Here is a 20,766-nt window from a genome sequence, read left to right as displayed (position 1 = left end):
GAGAAAGGCGGCAACTATCATTTAGAAGGGTTACAAAGAGCTGAATAGAAAAGGACAAATCACAGTTAATAACGTACAAATAGATTAACAATTAACTTTGCATGTAGATACGAGCAAGAATAGCCAAAGCGAGATCAAGTTTCATTGAAGTCAAAAAATACCTTTGCAGCCATGATCTCAACCTTGATCTATGTTTGAGAATGATACGATCATATGTCTTCCCTCTGCTCTTATATGATCACAGAAAATCTGCTCAAATGTTTGGAAGCGTTTGAGATGTGAGTTAACTGCCGTATTTCAAAGAAAGTCGGGTCAATAGAGTTACAAATTCCGAGGTTCATGAGGTCATAAAAAATACTTTAGAAATAGTCAACACTTTAAAGCGAAGTAAATTAGAATATTTTGGTCATGTGAGACTGAACCCTGTAAAGTACTATCTAGTACGCTAGTATACGCATCGGTAAATAAAGCAGTGATAGTCAATATGATTGCCAAAATTGTATTTTCTAATTTTTTGAAATAATTCTATTTTTTATCAAACATGTTGAAATACTTACAAAATTATACTAGTATATCTAAACCCTATTCAAAAATTATATCTAACAACGTCCAAACATTTGTCGAAATCACTGTTATAAACTACTTTTACGTGTGTAACTCGCACTTTATTTAACGGCAATCCTTTTACGGAATAAGTCTGATATTGAAGAGGACGTTTACTTCTTCTTTATGGTACGTTAAAGAAACGAAAGTGGGACAGACACTTAAAGATGAAAGATCAACTTTGTAAATTTATGCATGCAGTTGGTGCATGGTTGCTCCATTGACCTACGACCTGTTTACCTTTCTGTTTCTATCGATTTACGTACCTGCTAGTTGTTTCTCGGTATTGATGTTACTTTATCTGTTCGAATAAGCGAGTATTCGAGAAAGTTTGAAATTTTTTTGTGAAGTTTCTCAAACAAGAAATACTCAGATTTTAAAGTTTTTCTCTCCATATTGTTTTAACGAAACTTCAAGTCTAATAAGATGAAATCTTCGTTGATATAGTACATCTAAAGTCAATGTGAAGATTTATGGAAAGCAAGGTTGCCATATACATTTCCTTAACATGCCAATTATATAATTATTATATTATTTAGTGAGCTGTTAGCTCTTGACTCTAGATAAAAAATTTGTATAGTATATGTAGTATATGAGACTTGATGCAAAAAATTCGGGAAGTACATGACGTTAAAAAAATTGCAAATAAATAATTCTAAACTACTATCTGGAGGCCAGGGGCGGTTCGTACCCAATGGTTAAGAATCCGTAACGTGAAAGGATCACTACATCGTCTGCGTATGCCAGTAGTTGCGTTGTTCTTGTTTTTAGTGTCCCTGTTCTATTCAAACCGATTTCACGTACTATCCATTCTAATACTATATTAAACAGGGTAGTGTATAAAGGATTTCCCTGTTTTAGTCCTGTGTTGGTCTGGAAACATTTAGATATTCTTTGATTTGGCTTTACCTTCGTTTTTGTATGCTCGAGTGTCATTTTCGTAAGCTTTTTTGGAATACTAAGATCGTCCATAACGCTGTACAAAAAGTATCTATTCCCATTACCGTAAGCTTTTTGGAAATCTATGAAGACTGAGTAAATTGGCAGATCGTATTCATACCCGTTTCTTTGCGTTTGCCTCAGAGTGAAAATGTGGTCTATGACTGATTGGGCGGATGTAATTTGGGCGCTAAAGGATTAATGTACTTTTTACAACATGTAAACTAGGCGCCAAGACCGAAGGATCATTTTAATCCTATCTGTATTTTGGGCGCTAACCGACTGAAGTACATGATTTATGAAATACAGTTATTTATTAAATCGCCGACATTTATAATAAGATATATTTTGGTATTTTTAGATTTTCCTATAAGAGAAATGACCTATTATCACTTAAAATCTGAAAAAATTTACCGTTATAGGGGGCTACTTTGCACTTTTTTAAATGAAAAATCTGCCCTTAATAAAGTTTCCTCACAACACTCTACAGAATAAAGTAAATTTTATATTTCTTTACATTTTTATTTAGTACTTAAGTACATATTACATATAAAATAAGAGATTTACATAACCTAACCTATCAACTTTCCCTCTATTGGGTTATTTTATGACTGGACCTACCTGCACTTCTTATCGCCGAAAATACATGTCGGATTATCTACCCTTCTTGGTCAGACAGGTAAAGAAGGATGGTTAGCGCCCAAATTACAACATATCATAATTAAATGCAACATTTGAAAACTTGGAAAGTGAGCCGACTAGGTGCCGATTCAGTTATATAAAATTTGTGTAATTATATTGCAGTAACCATTGTTTCATAGAGCAAAGTGCAATTAATCAAATTAAAAAAAAAAACAGTTTGTACGGATTGTTCGTCCCCGCGCCCGTATTTTGACATAAATATTTTTCTTAATTGTTTTGGTGAAGTGATCAAAAACCATGATAAGCTATATTAACAAGTTCAAGTCATACTCTTATACGAGGATATATTGAAAAATTCTTAGCCTACTATAGAACCAAACAAAATATTTTATTACTCAACATATTCTCCTCTTAATTGGATACATTTATTACAGCGAACCTGCAACGTCTCTAGACCTTTCAAAAGAAATGTTTCTTCTTGCTCTGCAAACCAAACCTCCACAGCTTTTATTACCTCCTCCTTGGAAGAAAGTTTACGACCTATTAAACTTTTTTTCAGTTGAGGAAAGAGATGATAGTCGGACGGAGCCAAATCTGGTGAATAATGGGGCGTTCTAGTAATTCAAACACTAAATCACGAAGTTTTTGCATGGCAACATGAGATTTGTGTGCAGGGGCGTTGTCCTGCAGAAACAAAACACCTTTGGATAGCTTTCCGGGTCTTTTCTCTTCAATTTTTCCCGTAGAGTGATCAGTAAAGTCGAATAGTAATCTCCAGTTATTGTTCTACCCTTATCCAAAAAACCAATCATGATTACTCCATGGAAATTACGAAAAACTGAAGCAAGAACTTTTCCAGCAGATTTTTGGACACGAAACTTCTTAAGTCTTGGAGAACCAGAGTGTCGCCATTCCATCGATTGTTACTTTGTTTTTCAATCGTAGAAATGTACCCAAGTCTCATACATAGTAACAATTCGGTTTTAAGAAGTCTACATCGTTTGCAAATCGAGCGATGCGCGATGCTTCTGCCCTTGCACGCTTTTGGTCAACATTCAAACATTTGGGGATCCATTTTGCGGCAATTTTTCTCATGTCCAAATTGACGTGAACTATATGATGAACACGTTCGTATGAAATATTCAGTGCTTCAGATATCCGTTTTAGACCAATTCGACGGTCTGATAAAATCATGTCATGAACTGCATCGATATTTTTGGGGACTGACACAGAAACTGGTCTCAATCGGTCATCATCCTCAATGGAAAATTTGCATCTTTTGAAGCTTGCAGTCCAATTTTTCACGGTCGCATACGAAGAACATTGATCACCAAGGGTATTAAGCATATAATCATAAATCTGCTTATTTCTTAACCGTTTTAAACACAGATAACTCTGTTTTACTTCTTTGACGTCAAACTTTACACTGACACTTTTAATAAGTTATTGTTCGTTGCTATGGTAACGCAATATTTTGTTTATGCATGGGACTGATCTAGACTAACTAGATATCAATACATCCTCGTATATTATACTAAATCGTAATTGAAAGAATACCAAAATATTTTGAAATAATAATAACTCTTGAACGCAATTTTTTATTTATTCTTCTTTTCAAAAACAGCATATTACAAATTATACACTGACTTCCCTTGTACAACTTATGTATTTTAAGAATGATTTTGCCGCGGAAGATATATTGTTAGAACCCCGAAAATGAAAAGATAATAAACGAATTTCCACTTGGTTGGAAAGCTTAAAATGAGTTATTAATATCTAGAACCGAAAATCTCATTTTCGGCGATGTGAACTCAAGTATGATGAAAGAAAACAAGGAAGAGTAGTTTCTACTCTATAAATTTATCAAAGCGTAAAGCTATGACAACTAATGTTTTTTCCTTATTTTTCTTTTGAATCGAGTGTAATAATTTGAGATCTTTTGAACTTCAGACAGAAATACAAATATGGTAAATAGAGTCCAAACAGATATTTAGTTATACTTAGTTCATTTGGATGATAATTATATTTTTTCGAATTGATTTCAAATGTATCAAAAGTTGACTATTTCTCTCAAACGTCACTTTTTTTATTATAAAAATCTGGTTTTTATTTTTAATTTTAGAGTTTATATGTAGATATTTATTGATGGCTGAATTACCAATTAACCTTCTATATTGTGGTGTTTTTCTGGCAGTCGCTTTATTGTTGTTTCCCTACTTACTGAGATTGCCTATTTTTCCATATATGGGTGTTCCAGGACTTGATGCAAAAAATTCGGAAGTTAATAGATGACGTGAAAATAATGCTGTGATTGCAGTTATAGGCATTTAAAGTTGCGAAATCAGAACTTATATTTAAGTATATTTTCTAAATTATACATTCGAACATCATGAATTTTGACGAAATAATTAAATCCACACTACTATCTGAAGAGGCGGCTCATGCCCAATGGTTAACAATCCGTAACTTTTACAGGGACAACCTGTATAATCTAAAGATAGAAAAAATGAATATTCTTATTTCGATCGGTACTATTATATAAAATCTAGTTTTACTTTTAATTTTATTAATTTTCAAGCACTTTTCTTAAGACTTGACTTTGACGTTTTTTTAAACCAGTTCCAACTTGTATCCTCTCCTATTTTTTTACCGAATCAGAAATTTGTTCTCAGCATCAAACAACCACGGTATGTCTTCTCTTGGAACTTCAACAATACAGTTGATCACTTCTTTAAATGCTGATCGACTCCAGTTGCATCTTCATCTATCAGTCAGCAGCCATACACCATATTTTACCTCAAGACCTCTCCAGTTACGTCTGCTTTGAGCTTCTTTGCAACAAATCTCATTTTACCTCTGAACGGGACCTTCTCAAGTGTCTGACCTGAATACCTCTGCAGCAGCATCTTGAAGCCAACCATCAAGTGCATTTCCTCATCTCACTACCGAATAGAGCATAGAAGTGTTTGAAGTGAAGACTTTTCTAGGTATATCTTCTCTGAGATTGCTTGCTCCCAATCCCCAATCTTACTGGAATCTCATTTTACTACAGAACGCAAATGACTCACTTGAGTACCTCTACAATCGCATCTGTAGACCAAGTTCATTTTCCTCATCTCACTACAGAATAGAAGGCGTCTAATCTCTCCAGTGGCACTTTTACAATATTTGCCCGTACTCGAAGGAAAGCTTCCTGTGCCTACCAGAGAAACATAATCACATTGGTCTCCAATGGCCCTCATAAAACCGCCAATTGACTAGATTTAATCGACGCCGTCAATGTTTATAATGGGCAATTTTTTTCTACCTTCTGCTTTTTCTGGATACGTCATTGCCCTTTATCCATCCATTTGACATTGTCGCTTTCTTTACCATTTTCATCGACATATCTTATCGGAACTTCATGGAGCTCAACCAAAACGCTACATTACTGGATCCATTTGAAGTAGCAACTCAAATGCGGCAATTTTCTTATCTTATCGGTTGCAACGCTCGTTCAGCTATCTTCAGAGCTGAGTCATCAACATTTTAATAAATTCCCTGATAGAAATCTTCACTTCTTACAAAAAACTTGTTACTCCGAACTAATTTGTAACACACCTTCCATCAATTATTTATTCCTACTACAATCATTTATTCAACTTCCCTCTTATCTTTTATAGCCAATTCGGGGTCCTAAAATATTCCTAGAAGTTCTTCGGAATAGTTTGAGTATATTCGATGGCTGCGTAGTCTCATAGGCGAAGGCTAACTTAGAGAGAAAAGGGTATAACCTATGTAACCTTGTTAGAGTATTAAAAATGGTTATTCAAACCGTATATTCTGAATATATAAAATTCTTACCTGGGCATTCATTTCTTCATTCGTGTCAAATGTAACGACAGTTTATAAGAGTTATTAGAAAAATAGGAAAAATGCTTTTTTTACACCCTGTATTATCTATTCATTATATTATTCTATATCATAACGGTTGCTAATTGGCAAAACTGTGAAAGTCGAGCAGGGATTATTGAAAATTATTACTTGTCACACCGTTACGCTTTGATAAGTATGAAACCGTATTTTTTGATTATTATATTCAATCTTTATGATGTCTTTTTTTATTTGTTCGTATTTGAGATGTGTGCCACAAACTTTGCTGCGAACTTTATAAATTTTTCATTTTCATAAAAGAAAGTTTCTCTATTACCAATCATTGATAGTGCTCTTGTAAATACTGCAAATATACAGGGTGTTTCTATATTCGAACGCTCTACCACAGAGACATATCAATAAATGATTCATTTTGATATAAGAATACGAATCCTTACGGGGTCTAGTTGCTGAGATATAGGGTGCCCAAAATTTTAAATCAAAATAAAAAATTTGCTTAAACGCAAATTTCTACAGCGGTCATTTTAGCTCCATAAAAGGTTATTAGTTTTTTAATTAAAAATAATCAGGCAATTTAAAACAAACAAAAAAAAAAGAATTTGCTCCAGTGGCGTAAAAATAGGGGGATAAAAGTGACAACTAACCCTGACAGCTCGCAACAATTTTTCCAAAGTTTGTTTATGTCAAAATATTACTCTGTTAAGGAGCATATTGGTCACCAAATTTGAAAAAAAAATTAAAGTTGTTCTTGATTTATGGCAAATTTTGATTTAAAATTTTGAACACCCTATATCTCAGCAACTAGGTCCCGTAAGGGTTCCTATTCGTATCAAAATGAATTGAGATCTCTCTGTGGTTGAGCGTTGTCGGTCGAATATAGAAACACCCTGTATGACACGCTGAGAGGTAATTTACATATTTACATCCCCTCATTATGACTAATGTTAACGGTTTTTCACTCACATTTTTTGAACTAAATGATTTTAATGAAGGTTTAACAGAATTTAGAGCTAATGAACTCAATATTATAATAACAGAAATCTTTCCAAAAATTTAATTTATAAAAGAGAAAGAATTATAATTTCTACAGCTATATACTTTTTTGTGCGAAATTGAATCTGGGATTTATCAGGTATTGAAAAACTCTCTGGCGAAAATAAATCGACTACAAGTGAAGTGAAAGCTGGACTTTCATAAATTTGAATGAAATGAGGTTTCAGTGAATTTGTAAAGTTTGGTTAGTTTTATAATGACTTCACATGCATCTAAACAAAAAGTGTATACAAAAATTTAAGCTCTATTGGTAGAAGATATATGCTTCGAAATTTAATTGTTAATTTATAGTTTGCGTGATACACAACAAATAAAAACAATACTATCGATTTTGATATTTATATTTTAAAGAACATATGTAGACAAAAATATAGTAATAATAAAACTACAGTCTCAAAAGAGATTTCTTCTATGCCACCTTCCAAACAGGCCAGCTTCTCTTACTTTCACTGTAGAGGTACTCAAAGATAGATCAATAGATTCATTGATCTGAGCTGCCATCCCTGAGCCTGTGAATCTTCGATTATGTTTCCTTCAGCGGTCGTGTGTTTTTGAGGCCGTCCTGAACGTTTTCTATTGCCAAAGCTCCTGCTGGAAAAGTGTATTATTTCAAATTTAATGAATAGATTATGGGGTGGGCAGAAACTTTTGACCAATAGTGTACATCGCAAGTGGACTAAAAGCTTCTAAAAATCAGTTTGTTTCCAAAGCAAATCTTAATATTATAAACATAATATAATACCAATAGAAGGTAAAATTATGTACAAATACCTAGATGTGAAATAATTTATTTGCAATTAAATATCTATGGATTTTATTATACAAGTTTTCAAAATATATTTTATTTTTTCTTCTTTCTTCCATAATCGTTCCTGTTCTTTCTTCGATATCTTTCCTCATCCTGGCTCTAGGTTGTCACTCCATTATTTTTGTGATTGACCTCTACTTCATTTTCCATTTGGAGATTTATTAATATGCATAATTGTTATTGTTAATAGTTATGTTGAAACATACATAATGACGTAATTCGTCCAGCAAGTAAGCGAAGACTCGTCCTTAAAGGGTTAAAGCGGCATGTACTTATCATTTTCACCGTAATTGAAATTATGTTGTTGTCATTTTCCTCGAAAAAAATTCAAAATTCGGTAGTTTACTTGTGTTGTTGCTGCGTAAATTTAATTTATTTATAATATAAAATAGAGGATTTAATAAGTAAAAAAACAATCGCGATAATTGTTGCGAAAAGTTTCTAAATATACTTTCCACTATTTGGCAAACAAATGATTTCTATTGAAATGCGAACCACCTTGATAATTGTAAAGCATAAAAAATTATTCCGGTTCGACTTGAGTAACAATTTTAGAGTATCATACTTTCACTGTTCATATTAAAATTGCTATAATTATACTAATCTATCATGAATAATTCATTATCTCACTTAATGTCAAGAAAATCACTTTTTTGTGTAAAAAAAAACACATTTTAAAACATTTTTCCCGCAAAAAAAATGAAAAAGTACAAAAATTATCAATTCTCGATTATATTCTAGTCTGAAAAATTATATAAAACGCGGCCCTAATTAACTCGTACGAGTTAAGGGGTTAATTGATTAGTTATTTCTTACTTAAGAATCGTTTTACAACATTTTCAATACCTATCTTCCTATCTTCCGTCTTGAATCTTCTTTTGATCCAACTCCCGGTAAATTTTGTTAATCCTGATGAACTAAGAGGTGTTCCTTTTTTTTTCATATGCTGATGTTCTGCTGAACTTGAAGCTTTTCACGATAACTCTTGGTAGTTTAACCTCACGTTGTTAATGCGTACATTATGATGGGGATGAAGGTGGCTTTGATAAGTTGGAGCTTAATCTTTAGTTCCACCTTGGATCGTATTCCGATTTATTCGACCTCGTCTTGACCATTAGGTAGATGACGTGGTATTAACATCCAGAAGGACCCATAACTATTCATCATTGGTTTTATGATATATACCTCGATATAAATTTTTGTTGATAAATCTTATTGTTTTTAGGTCTCTTTCGATTGAAAAATGACAATTTGCATAACTTCAAAATTCATTGATTTGATCATCTACAACATAAATATCAAAATAAAAATCTGTTTTGACCACACTAATTAATTTTTTAGTTATCATCAAAATAAGTAGCAATCCGTATTCAAATTATTCACAATTGCATTGATATTTATAGAAATATAAATTTTACTTAAATTGTAGATCTTTTTTAACATTGATAACTTTCTCGTTGCTATGTATTTGACTCAGCGTCAAGATTTTTTGAATTTTTATAATTCAATGTACGTTTGTATAAAATTTTATAGTTTGTTAATTTCAGCTCTATTACTGAGATGTCTGCTTTATGGAAAAAGTGTCACAATCACTATCAAGCTGTTTGCATAGGGCAGACAACTCAGTATTTGGAAAATAGCTTAAAAAGTCATCAGTACGATAAAAAAACTGCAATAACAAACCATGAAATATTAAAAAAGACATGAACAATTTGAGTCAAATTTATAAATCTATTTCATTTATATATATTTATAAATTTTAATATAACTATGAACAATTTAATTGGGGGATACTACTTGTTTTTGAGATAAGCCAACTGAGAGTAAAATGTTTAAAATTTTTAATGTGGTTTAAACAGATTTTCATTTCACATTCATATTTTAGGTGATAAAAACCGAACAGGTCGAAACGTCAATATTTTTTATAGATTTAAAAATTCATTTTCAATTAAATCAGTCCTAAAATCAGGACAATGTACCGATAAATTATAATGTTTTAATTTTCAGTGGTTAAATTTAATTTATTTCGTCGAATATCAGAGATAACATTTATTTATAGAAACATGTTTCGGCAGAATTTCAACCGTCATCAAAATATTTATAACATTTATACATAATTATTTCGATAGGGTTGGCGAATTATTTTATATAGAAATTTATTTTAAATCTTGTTATGTTATTCATTATTCTCTATATTTATTTATTTATTTATTTTTCTCTATATCCTCACTTTTCTTGTAATTATCTGATTTGTTTTAATTAATAATATGTACTTTCATTGCAGAGGGCGATTTTCGGAAGATCCACCTAAAGGATGTTGTGGATTTCTTTCATGGAAACCGGGTTCGCTGAGGTGGTTCATCGCACTTATAGCTTTAGTTGCTGTCTGCTGCGTTTTGGTTGGTACGGCATTGGGGGCCATGAGACCATCTGGTCGAGATCATCTCACCGTATCTTTACTCATGATAGGTAAGTGAAAAAGTTCATCAAGTCCTAGAATAAGGTAGTATTCGGATGAGATCGAGTGCCACAGTGTTAACAATTTTTTGTTTTCATCTCTCATTGTATTAGCTTCCGTACTTGATCCCAATATATAAAAGGACATGTCCTTACTGACTGATTCATCATCGCACATCGGAAACCACTGAAATCACGAAATTTGGACAGTATGCTCATTTTGTAACGTTACTTTTCAATAAGAAGGGTTGTTGGATTTTCCACTCATCAGAGATTTAAATAGAGGATGAGAATTCGTTTGAAAGTCCGGAAATTTTGGAGTCTTCTAATTTTGTGTATGCACAAGATATTAAAAAGTAATGAACATATATGTAGGGATTTTTGGTGTGTTCACCTTCAAGGGGTGAAGAGGGGATAAGGTTGTTTATAAAAAGGTTTTCAATATCAATTTACAAATCATCACCCAATTTATTAATTGGGCTTATGATTGGCTTAAATATTCACAAATATCTATGTACTAACTTAACATCCAATTTATTCGGATACATCGTTTAGTTCACTTGTTACTGTCTCAATGTATCCGCTATGCCATCAAATTGTGGACGGGGGCCCTGATATAGGAATTGCTCCTCTGCAGGGGGTTGTCGTGGTTGCATGGGGTTGTGATTGCTTAACTTTTCTGGAAGAAAAAAGCGGAGATTTTGACTAGAAGAAAGCGAGAGGGAACTTGCAAGCAAAACGGCCCTTTTTTGATGTTTTGAAAAAATTTTGTTTTTATGTTTACTTTTTTTATTTTTTATTTATTTCAAATTTAAAAGGGAGCAGGCGGGTACAGCTGCGGCTGCGTTACTCCCTATCGTCGGCCATTTGTCTGGAGAACCGCTTCACCGGGTTGCAGGGAAACCGCAGAAAACCTGCAACACCGAGAGTTACGGATGCTAGACCCTCGTTTTATATATCAATATCACCTTCAGAAACCTTCGAATCTTTGAAACCTCTATATTGCCGCCAACAAACAAAATGGCATTCTTAGAAATTGCCACAAGGTAAACAGACAAAAAAAGTCCCGACTCACCCGCCAAACTAAATCTTCGAAACCATATTAGGACAGGCCCGGCTTCACGGTGGGCGAGTTTGTAATTATACAAAAGTGCGCGAGGGAGCGGGTACCATTTAGTTTATGGATATTAGTATGAAATGTAATTCAAAATAAAACTGCTATTTTTTCTTCTCCGGAAAAAACTATTGGCACAAGTAGGAGGACCGATAAAAATACGACGAATTATTTTATGAAGAAAAAAGTAAAAAAAATTAATCGATAATCCTTCAAAGTACTACCGTTAACAAAAATGTATCACTAAACAGAACACGTGTAATCTGAGGCGTCAGCAATCAGAGTTTCGCATGCCTATATTGGAATGATTAGAGACTTTTGTGTGAGATTGTGTGAGTTGTATATACGAAGTTTTTGCACTTATCTTTGAATCCGTAACTGGAAGCATATCTAGAAGGTTTTTCTAAATCTAATATTTTAAAAAATAACTAGAATTTGTATGGTATTATATCTGGTTAGTAAGCTAGACGTGAACACACAGAAAGGCTTGTAGTGGCCAAAAATTCGTCAATCAAGAACGACCCTTGGCGTTATCATGATACAGGAAGCAGTTTTTAGTTTTTAAGGTCTCTTTTTTCGCTTATTTTTGCAAATGCTCCCCCAATTACTTGTTTAAAGAAACGAGCATCTCCTCTTTTTGTAGATTTACATTTGGTTCTTCAAGTTTACTGCATCATCACCATAGATAAATTTTAATATTTCCCGGAACTTCTTCAGAGTTTAAATAAACTTTCAATGCGTCGTTCCAGTTGTATATTTTAAAATAGATAGTGCAAACACGATCTAAGTAAACCGACTATAGTAACAGATTGTCAAACCGGTTGGTGTTCGAACATATCACAGCTTTTCAAACCACATGAGAATATGAGTGTTTTTGATAAAACCTCGTACATATTTCTGTTTTTCTGTTTTTTTTTTCGCCTCTTATTACATGAATTACGAATACAAATTATCTTTACTGCCCAATTCTCTTGAAAAATTACATATTTTGAGTGAAATTAAAGAGAAGAAGATGAAAATATAAAATAAATCATCATCAAAAAAAATTATTATGAAAAAGGCAATGTCATACTTTTTCCTTTCTATTGATCAAAGGCATGAAATCTATTTGTTGTTAAATTAGTATAAAAATAAATTCTGAGATCCGGTTAAGGAAGACCGGCTCGTATAACGAAACTATCTTCTTCCAGCCACCGAGGAGATTACAACACTTCATGATAAATATTAAAAAGTCAAAATATTGTTACCAAAATTTTCCCACATGACTAAAACTCTTGCATATGTGGTGACCCATTCTGAATACAAAAATATTTCGGGCTTCTCTTTCCCCATTTTCTATCTTAATTGCTTAGTCTCAAAGGTAAAGAGATCTTTTAAAGAGATAATTGTAACATACAGTTTGCATACGAGCACTGAATCTTAATGTTTATCTTGATGTCAAATCTTATGTAGACTTTCGGCATCAAACCGTACCCGACTATTTCAGTTGGTGAAATTTTGGCAATAAAAACAAATTGGAAGTATTAAGATAAAATTATTGTTCTTGGGTTTTGTTTTTTGGCTTTATATGCATGTAGATATAAAACAGGGACGTAGTTCACACGAACATAATATATTCCTCTATATCTGGAAGTGTTATGGTAAAAATTTCCATTATACGATTACAATAACGATATTGGGCAAATGATAAACGAAGGAGAACAATATAGTCGCAGTTCTACTGTACGATAACACCTTGTTTAATTTAATAACTCAACCCAGTTCCAATTGAATACAAGCATTCTGTAAGCCACGCCAAACAACACAAAAAAACTTGTTTTATTCAAGCACTGCAGAGGAAACAACAGGGCAGAATCCACCAAAAATTACCTTTGAAAGATTTTATGTAATTTTCGTTTATATTCACGAGACAAAGTAATGATTAGAATTTCGTAAAAATTATCTACGATTTTGCCCACACTTTATGGTATTACTGTTGTTCCTCAACTATTTTTTCACACATAACAACCATTTGAACTTTATCATATTGAACGTTAGTATCCATGATAACTTAACGGCCAACTTTTTAGTTAATTATTAGAAAGTAACATTTTTTTTTCGGATATTTTTCTACACATTTCTGTCCCTTGATGTTTTATTCGCGCGTTCACGAATCATTCAGCTATCGAAGCTAATTTTATATTTGAAATTTCATTTGGCCGAAGGATCATATAAATAATTTATGACAAAAAAATCCTTATGATTTTTATAGAATGAAACAATGAAAAATAGATTTTAGGTCCTCATCAATAGTTATAGTGTCGATGGTGGTAGTGTTGCAGCACTTTTTGAGTTCGTCATTTTTTGGGATATGAGAAGTTGGTTAGGAGCTATGTATATATTTCTGTGGTATTAGTATAAAATAGAATATTACCTAACCAGAGTTGTAAGTAAAACATTACGCATGAAGTAAAAAAATTTATGCATTCGCGCAGCGGCAAGTGCATAAATTTTATATTTGCGTAATGGGCTTAAAACTCTTACTATACTTTTTCTACAGCCATTCATTTTTTTCCATTAAATCAAAAACATCGCAATTATTTAAACTTAATTATAATAGTTGTTAATAACAATTTAACAATTATTGTAAATGGATTGTGCCTTATTATTTAATGATGATGAACGGTTATTTATAATTGTAGTACTGTTCGTTACATCAGAAGACGAATATTGATAATTGGTAATTGACTTCGATATTCGTAATGCGTTGTCATTTTTATTTTTAAGAGATTGATACACATAGCCTTCCGCTACTGTATAAGATTACCAGACATCAATTCGTTTTAATGATAGCATATCACCTCCTGCATCAACTAACATAGTGGCTGATGATCTTCTGAAACAATGGCCGGTATATTGCTTTGGTTCCGGCAGCTCAAGATATTCAGCAATTTTACGTGGTGTATTACCGATTGTATTTACCCCCATTTTATGCATTTTCCATTTCTGTAATTAAAAAATAAAGGAAGTTCCATTTCAGCAAATTCATATATTTTTGACATGTGATATAAAACGTTTCTGGTACTACAAATGAACGTCTGGTTTTAGTTTTAGAATCTGAAATATCAATTATCAAGGATTTTCCCAGGTCCTGAATGTGTTGCATTTTTAAATTTCTAAGTTCTTGTTTACGGCAAGCCCCGCTTAATCCAATAATGAATTTTTTACCTTTGACAACAAATGTTTATCGTCTGGGGCATCTTTCAGAAACTTTAATTTTTTTTACCCTCTCGGATATACTTATATAATTCTCAGCATGATAGTATGCTCCGATTTCCGTTTACTACTCAAGTGACAATTTTCAGAAATTATGGTTAGAGGTAAGTCAAAACGAAATAACTTGAGAGACCGAATTACATATATGTACAATTCAATTTTCTATCGCTAAGATTTGTCAAAATTTTCAAGCAAAAAAAAATGAAATGAGGCTTCAGGTGGTAATACAAGTCAGAAGCCTTTTATTAACTTCGTCGGTTTTATAATATAATACGAGGGTTGTTACTTAAGTTTTGAGATATGGCAACAATGATGTGAATATGTCAAATCTGACATTGCCATTATAAAGTTTGACATTTTTAATGGTGAATATACTCAGAACGTACTAAGCTGGAATACACTGTTTACACCACTACACTGTCTAACGCACGTTTGGATAACTTCGTCTTCAGAAACGAAGGTAAACTTGCATTTCGATAAGTTGGTTAGCGTCAGACAATGTAATTGTGAGTGTTGGTGTACACAGTGTATTCAGTACTCAGAACGTGTTGTTAAACGAGTGCTGTTTAAGTTGTTTATACATACTTGAAACATTCATCTTGGTCAAAAAATGGAATTAAATCGCGAACTTTTTCATGTGTTGATTTTCTATGGTTTTTGACGTGGATTAAAACAACAGTAGTGTGCCGATTAACTCGCTACGACTTTTGGTAATGAGTCATCATGTCGAGCGTCGCTGGTTTTCCGAACTCAATCGTCGTCGCACTTCGCTACAGGATGAATTTCGTGATGGTTGTCCTAAACTGGCTTTTGTGCCAGAAAACATCGATGCTGTGCGTAAATTGATAGCGCAAGATCATAATGTGACATACCGTGAGATTGAGGCATACTTGAGCATTAGTTCCTCTAGCATACATTGAATATTACATGAACATTTGTCTATAAAATAGACTCGCATTGCATACCACATTATTTTACAATCACCCAAAAGCAAGCTGGTGTCGATTGGTTCTAAGAAATGCTGAAAAAATCATGGATTTATGTATATGATCCCGAAACTATACAACAATCGCCTGTATGGGACTTTCCAAACGAGCCATATCTTACAAAAGTTGTTCGCGCGCGAAGCACTTCGAAGCAAATGGTCGCCTGTTTTTTTAGAATAACTAAACATGTCGCCACCGTTTCATCAGGGCATTGAGATCGGTCAATTCTAAACGGTATTCTAGCATTTGTTTGCCAGAAGTGTTCGAATAAATCATTAAAACCAATCGCAGTAGACGAATCATTCTCCACCACGACAATGCGTGCTCTCACACATCGGTTCAAACAAAAACGTTTTTCAACAGTCAAACGTTTTTCTACACCTGAAGAAGCGATTGATGCGTTCATATCATATTTTGGAGGTATCTAAATCGGAAGGAAAAAAATGCTTCGACAATTGTTTCAAACGCGTGAAAAAGTGTATCCATCTTAATGGGGGATATTTTGGAAAAACATAAAACCATATCCAATCATGAATATCTTGAAGTGCTCAATTTTTGTTTTGAAACTGTTCCAAGAACTTTTTCCAGCGTCTCGGATTGACTATAAAACAGTGCATGATAAAAAGAGACGAGAAAGATTACCAAGGTTGTCGGCCGAAATTTTAGTAAAAGTTTAAAACCTTGAATATATAAAACCCCTGGTGTGGTGTAACATTTCTGGTCCTATATGTTCCATCCTCCATTAACTAACCTAATTTATTAGATGTAAGCAAAAAATTGATATAAATAAGAGATTTTGGCGCCACTGGACGTGATATAGTGGCGTTATATTTTAAGAGAGGGAACAGGTGACCCCGGGGGGCACAACTTAATTATCACATTATTAAAGTGGTGGATTGCAGAGATGTGGTCTCCATGACAACAGGTACGAATTTAGTCAACAACGCTTATCAGGGGAATGATAATGGTGCATGATATTCCCGCGAAATTAGTCGGGATTTTCCGCGGGAAATTAAACTTGTATTCGCTCTTCCCGGCTTCACCCTTTAAACTAATTAGGGAAATATGGATGAATTTGAAAGGGTAGGGTCGTTGACAGGATAGAGCCGTAATACGCTTGGGATTAATTGCTTTTTAGGTTATTCGAAATGCCAGTACTGAGAGTATTGAGGAAATTGATAAATTTTTTCAATCCCATTTTTATAGTGTCCATTTTTCTCTTGCTAGATTGAACGGATATGCCGATCGTCACTGAATCGGAAAACATTATGTTCGATATAAAATCAACCAATCGGAAGTTGTTTCGCAAGAATTCCGAGTTATTAAATTCCAATGGCCAAACTTCTAATTAGTAATTTTGTATTTGTCGGCTGAAGAAATTGCTATATTAATATCCTTATCAGCTACATACATATGAAACTCGATACTTCAATATAATGAAAATTGTTTTGTGATACAGGTGCATTACCTTCTGGCATACTGAATGAAGGGACAAATGTTCCTAGCAGGAAAAGCAAAATTCTGGCAGGAAACACATTTCAATAAACAATATCAAGTGGACGATTGAGCTTCAAGCCCTGAAAATCACCTAAGAAATACAGCATTTTTCCTGCATTGCTTCGAAGTAATGAAGCTTTTTGAAGCCAGCCTGATTCTAGGCTACATACCCGCAATATAGTGAGAGGCAAGAGTAGTGTTTATACCAAAAACAGACAGAAGACAGGAAGATCAACCAAAATCTTATCGATCGATCAATCTCACCTTCTTATTCTTTAGAAACTATGAAGTAAACCGTAAAACAAAACCTCAGAATCCTGGCTGTCGCAAGAAAATTACTTCACACTGAACAATTTGCTTATAAGAAAGGCAAGTCCACTAGAAGTACCTAGTTAATGACAACACTTGACATCAATCCACCAAAAGGACATTAACATCGTATAGTAACGTCAGAAATAAACGGAAACACTTCCATTGTTACTGAAGTGAAAGGTTATCCACAAAGCGGAATCATTGACAGTGGACAAAATCCTCTTAGCAGCGCTATATTCACAGTTTTATGCTATGCGGATGATTTAATAGTGGTAGTAAGGGATAAGCATGATTTTCAACAGATTGTTTCAATCTATCTCAATTAAGCTGATGAATGCTTCAATGATCAGCAAACCCATGACCGTTTTATCATCAATTCCAATTCAAATACTTTGAGAAGTGTATTAAATTGACAGGGTTATGTGCAAGTAACGTTTCCAAAATCGGGGCAATTGCTTGAAAAATGCCACTGTATTATGAAGTACACAATCTATATAGCATATGTTTTAAATTTGAAGGCTCCACGCTGTTCAGTTTTTGTTTGCCAGCCATCAATAGTGAGCGTTTTCAGTGAATTTGTAAACATGGAAAAAATTGGTCATTTTTATGTGATACAATACTTTTATTTAAAAGGCATTACCCCAACCAATATAAAAGCTAAACTAGATTATACTTTGGGTGAGACTGGTCCTTCGTTATCAACAGTAAAATATTGGGTAACACAGTTTAATGTTGAAGAAAATCCATAAAGCGGTACTGGATGCTCGTTGACTGAAAATGCGTGAGCTAGCAGATTTAGTAGGCAATTCAAATGGTGCAGTATATCGCATATTAACCGAAAATTTGGACATGAGAGAGCTGTGCGCATGATGGGTGCCACGTTTGTTCACAATGGAACTAAAACAGCGTCGTGAAGAAGTGTCACAGAAATAAAGCCGAATTTCTGCGCTGTTTCATAACTTTGGATGAAAACTGCGTCAGTTACTTCATACCCGTAACAAAAAAACAATCAAAACAATAAACTCAAAGAGGAGAACTGGCTCCAAAGAACACAAAGCGCGTTCCATCTGCAGGCCAGGCCACGATGTCGGTTTTTTGGAATGCGAGTGGGATAATTTCCATTGACTATCTTGAAAAAGGAAAATTATCAACGACGAATATTATGCGAACATTTGAGCGAAGAAATAAAGGAAAAAACGGTCGAATTTGGCTAAGAGGAAAGTGTTGTTTCATCAAGACTATGCACTAACTCACACATCTGTTATTGCAATGACCAAAATCATTGAATTAAAGTTTAAATTTCTACATCATGCACACTAATCGCCAGATTTAGCCTCTTCGGATCATTTTCTGTTTCCAGACTTGAAAAAATGGTTGATGGTCAAAGATTTTTCAACAATAACGAGGTGATGTCTGCAGTTAATGACTATTTTTAGAAACTTGACGATTCTTATTATAAAAATGGTATCGAACTTATTGAACATCGCTGCAAAAAGTATATAGAACTAAAAAAAGATTACGATGAAAAATAAATATATTTTTTCCATAAGTTTTGGCTTTTTTTTGTTAGGCCAAGTACTTCTGGGACCATCCCCGAATATGGTAGATGAAGGAGCGATTTGTATCCTAATTTATAGAATTTTCTCATGTCTGCACCTATGCATTATTGTGGTATACAATAAAGTTTTTCTTTGCAAAATGCGAACATTTTTGCATCCTTAAATTAACCCAGTAAGGTTGCATAATGTTCGCCATTTATTGTTTCACTCTTACCAAGTTAATAAATGTGGATTATACAGGTTTATAAAAAAACGTCGACACAAGTTTCTTAGTTTATAAACACCACTATTTATTTCTTTGGCACCGATTCATCCGTGTTTGGTTTCTGGCATGTTGAAGTGGATTCTCGCTTCATTCTGGGTTATCAAACGGTGCACAAATCGTCCATTTTACACTTAAACAATATCAAACGATTATGTTTGTGGTTCATTGTGAGCAAATTAGCGACACCCATTTTACTTTGTCAAGTGACCTTTTCGAATAGAAATCATTTAGGCCTAAATACATACTATTTATCAGGGTTAGCCTTGATTTGACTGATGGTTTTTCCACAAAATATACGCAGAAGCGGTGTTGTCCTTTCAGTTAAAAGTTGAGGAATGAAAAAAAGTTAACTGTTATCCACCGATTTTCGACACCATCAAGTTAAAACAGAATGACAATTTTTCAATTATTCCATATTGACTCGTCGTAAATTATTAGTATTAGATGTCAATCCCGCTATATTATAGATGAAGTGCAGAAATTTAGAAAGGTCCATATCAAAAGGAATAGAAAAAAGCCGATACAGTATTTCAACTGTTTCAAGGTAGGAAAAGGTAGAGTGAATTATAAGTAAGACATAAAAACGTCAATCAATATTGAAAAAGGACTTTTAAGGCTAAATCTCCCCGGAAATGAATGACGTTTACATTTTGAGGTCACTTTAAAATATGCAAAGCGTTATGCGTGAACCAATAAATATGAGATGTATCCAGATTTATTTTGTTGATAAGGAAATTGGTTCTTACAAATTTGATAAATATCAGTCCATTAATAAAATAGTATCAATAATATGGAAAATATAGAGATGTTTGTAAAAAAGTTGGTGTTTTCCAATTTTGAAAATTCAAAATGGCAGCCACGTAAACTGGCTTGTGATACACAACAAATATAAACAATAGGATCTATTTTGAAATTAATATTTTGAAAAACATATGTAGACTAGAATATAGTAATATAATAATACTAGAATCGTTACAGATTTAAATTTTTAATTCATCGATGTAACCCACTTCTCTTATTGCACAATTTTGTAATTCTCTGTAACAATTTCAACAAAAATCGGCGTCTATTTGGTTCCATTCCTTTTTCACAGTATTCCAAAGATGTAAAGGAGAACTAGGACAATGCTTTATGACTTCCCTGTCCAATTTTTTCACAGCAACTCTATCTTGTTAAGGTCGGGCGATTGTGAAGGCCAAATCATTATTCTCAGTATATTCTTCCTTTCCAATTCTTTCAAATACTTATTGCACAGCTTCGAGAAAGCTTGGGATCTTAATCATGCTGTAAGATAAATTTTCTGACGCTGGGCAGAACGTACTACGTTTTCCTTTGATATTTTTTCAAAGCCTTTCTTCAAAATCCATTCAACTTTTATCAAATTTCCAACTATTTTCTTAGAC

General features: G+C 33.4%; 2 protein-coding genes across 5 annotated transcripts in view; one reads left to right on the top strand and one right to left on the bottom strand.

Annotated features, from left to right (window-relative positions):
* The window catches only part of LOC130445133 (uncharacterized), a 430,540-nt gene that overhangs the window by 384,818 nt on the left and 24,956 nt on the right, over positions 1 to 20,766 (top strand). For all 4 annotated transcript variants that reach the window (XM_056780650.1, XM_056780651.1, XM_056780653.1 and 1 more), the window contains one exon: positions 10,203 to 10,387. In XM_056780650.1, the coding sequence (XP_056636628.1) occupies positions 10,203 to 10,387 (185 nt within the window). The remainder of the gene's footprint in view (positions 1 to 10,202; positions 10,388 to 20,766) is intronic.
* LOC130445134 (probable leucine--tRNA ligase, mitochondrial) overlaps positions 7,438 to 20,766 on the bottom strand; it is a 54,981-nt gene continuing 41,652 nt past the window's right edge. Inside the window, exon 11 of the mRNA XM_056780657.1 lies at positions 7,438 to 7,701. The gene's annotated coding sequence lies outside the window, so the exon portion shown is untranslated. The remainder of the gene's footprint in view (positions 7,702 to 20,766) is intronic.

Source organism: Diorhabda sublineata, chromosome 6, assembly GCF_026230105.1.
Source record: "Diorhabda sublineata isolate icDioSubl1.1 chromosome 6, icDioSubl1.1, whole genome shotgun sequence".
Taxonomy (NCBI): domain Eukaryota; kingdom Metazoa; phylum Arthropoda; class Insecta; order Coleoptera; family Chrysomelidae; genus Diorhabda; species Diorhabda sublineata.
This window is presented reverse-complemented; position numbering and strand designations above follow the sequence as displayed.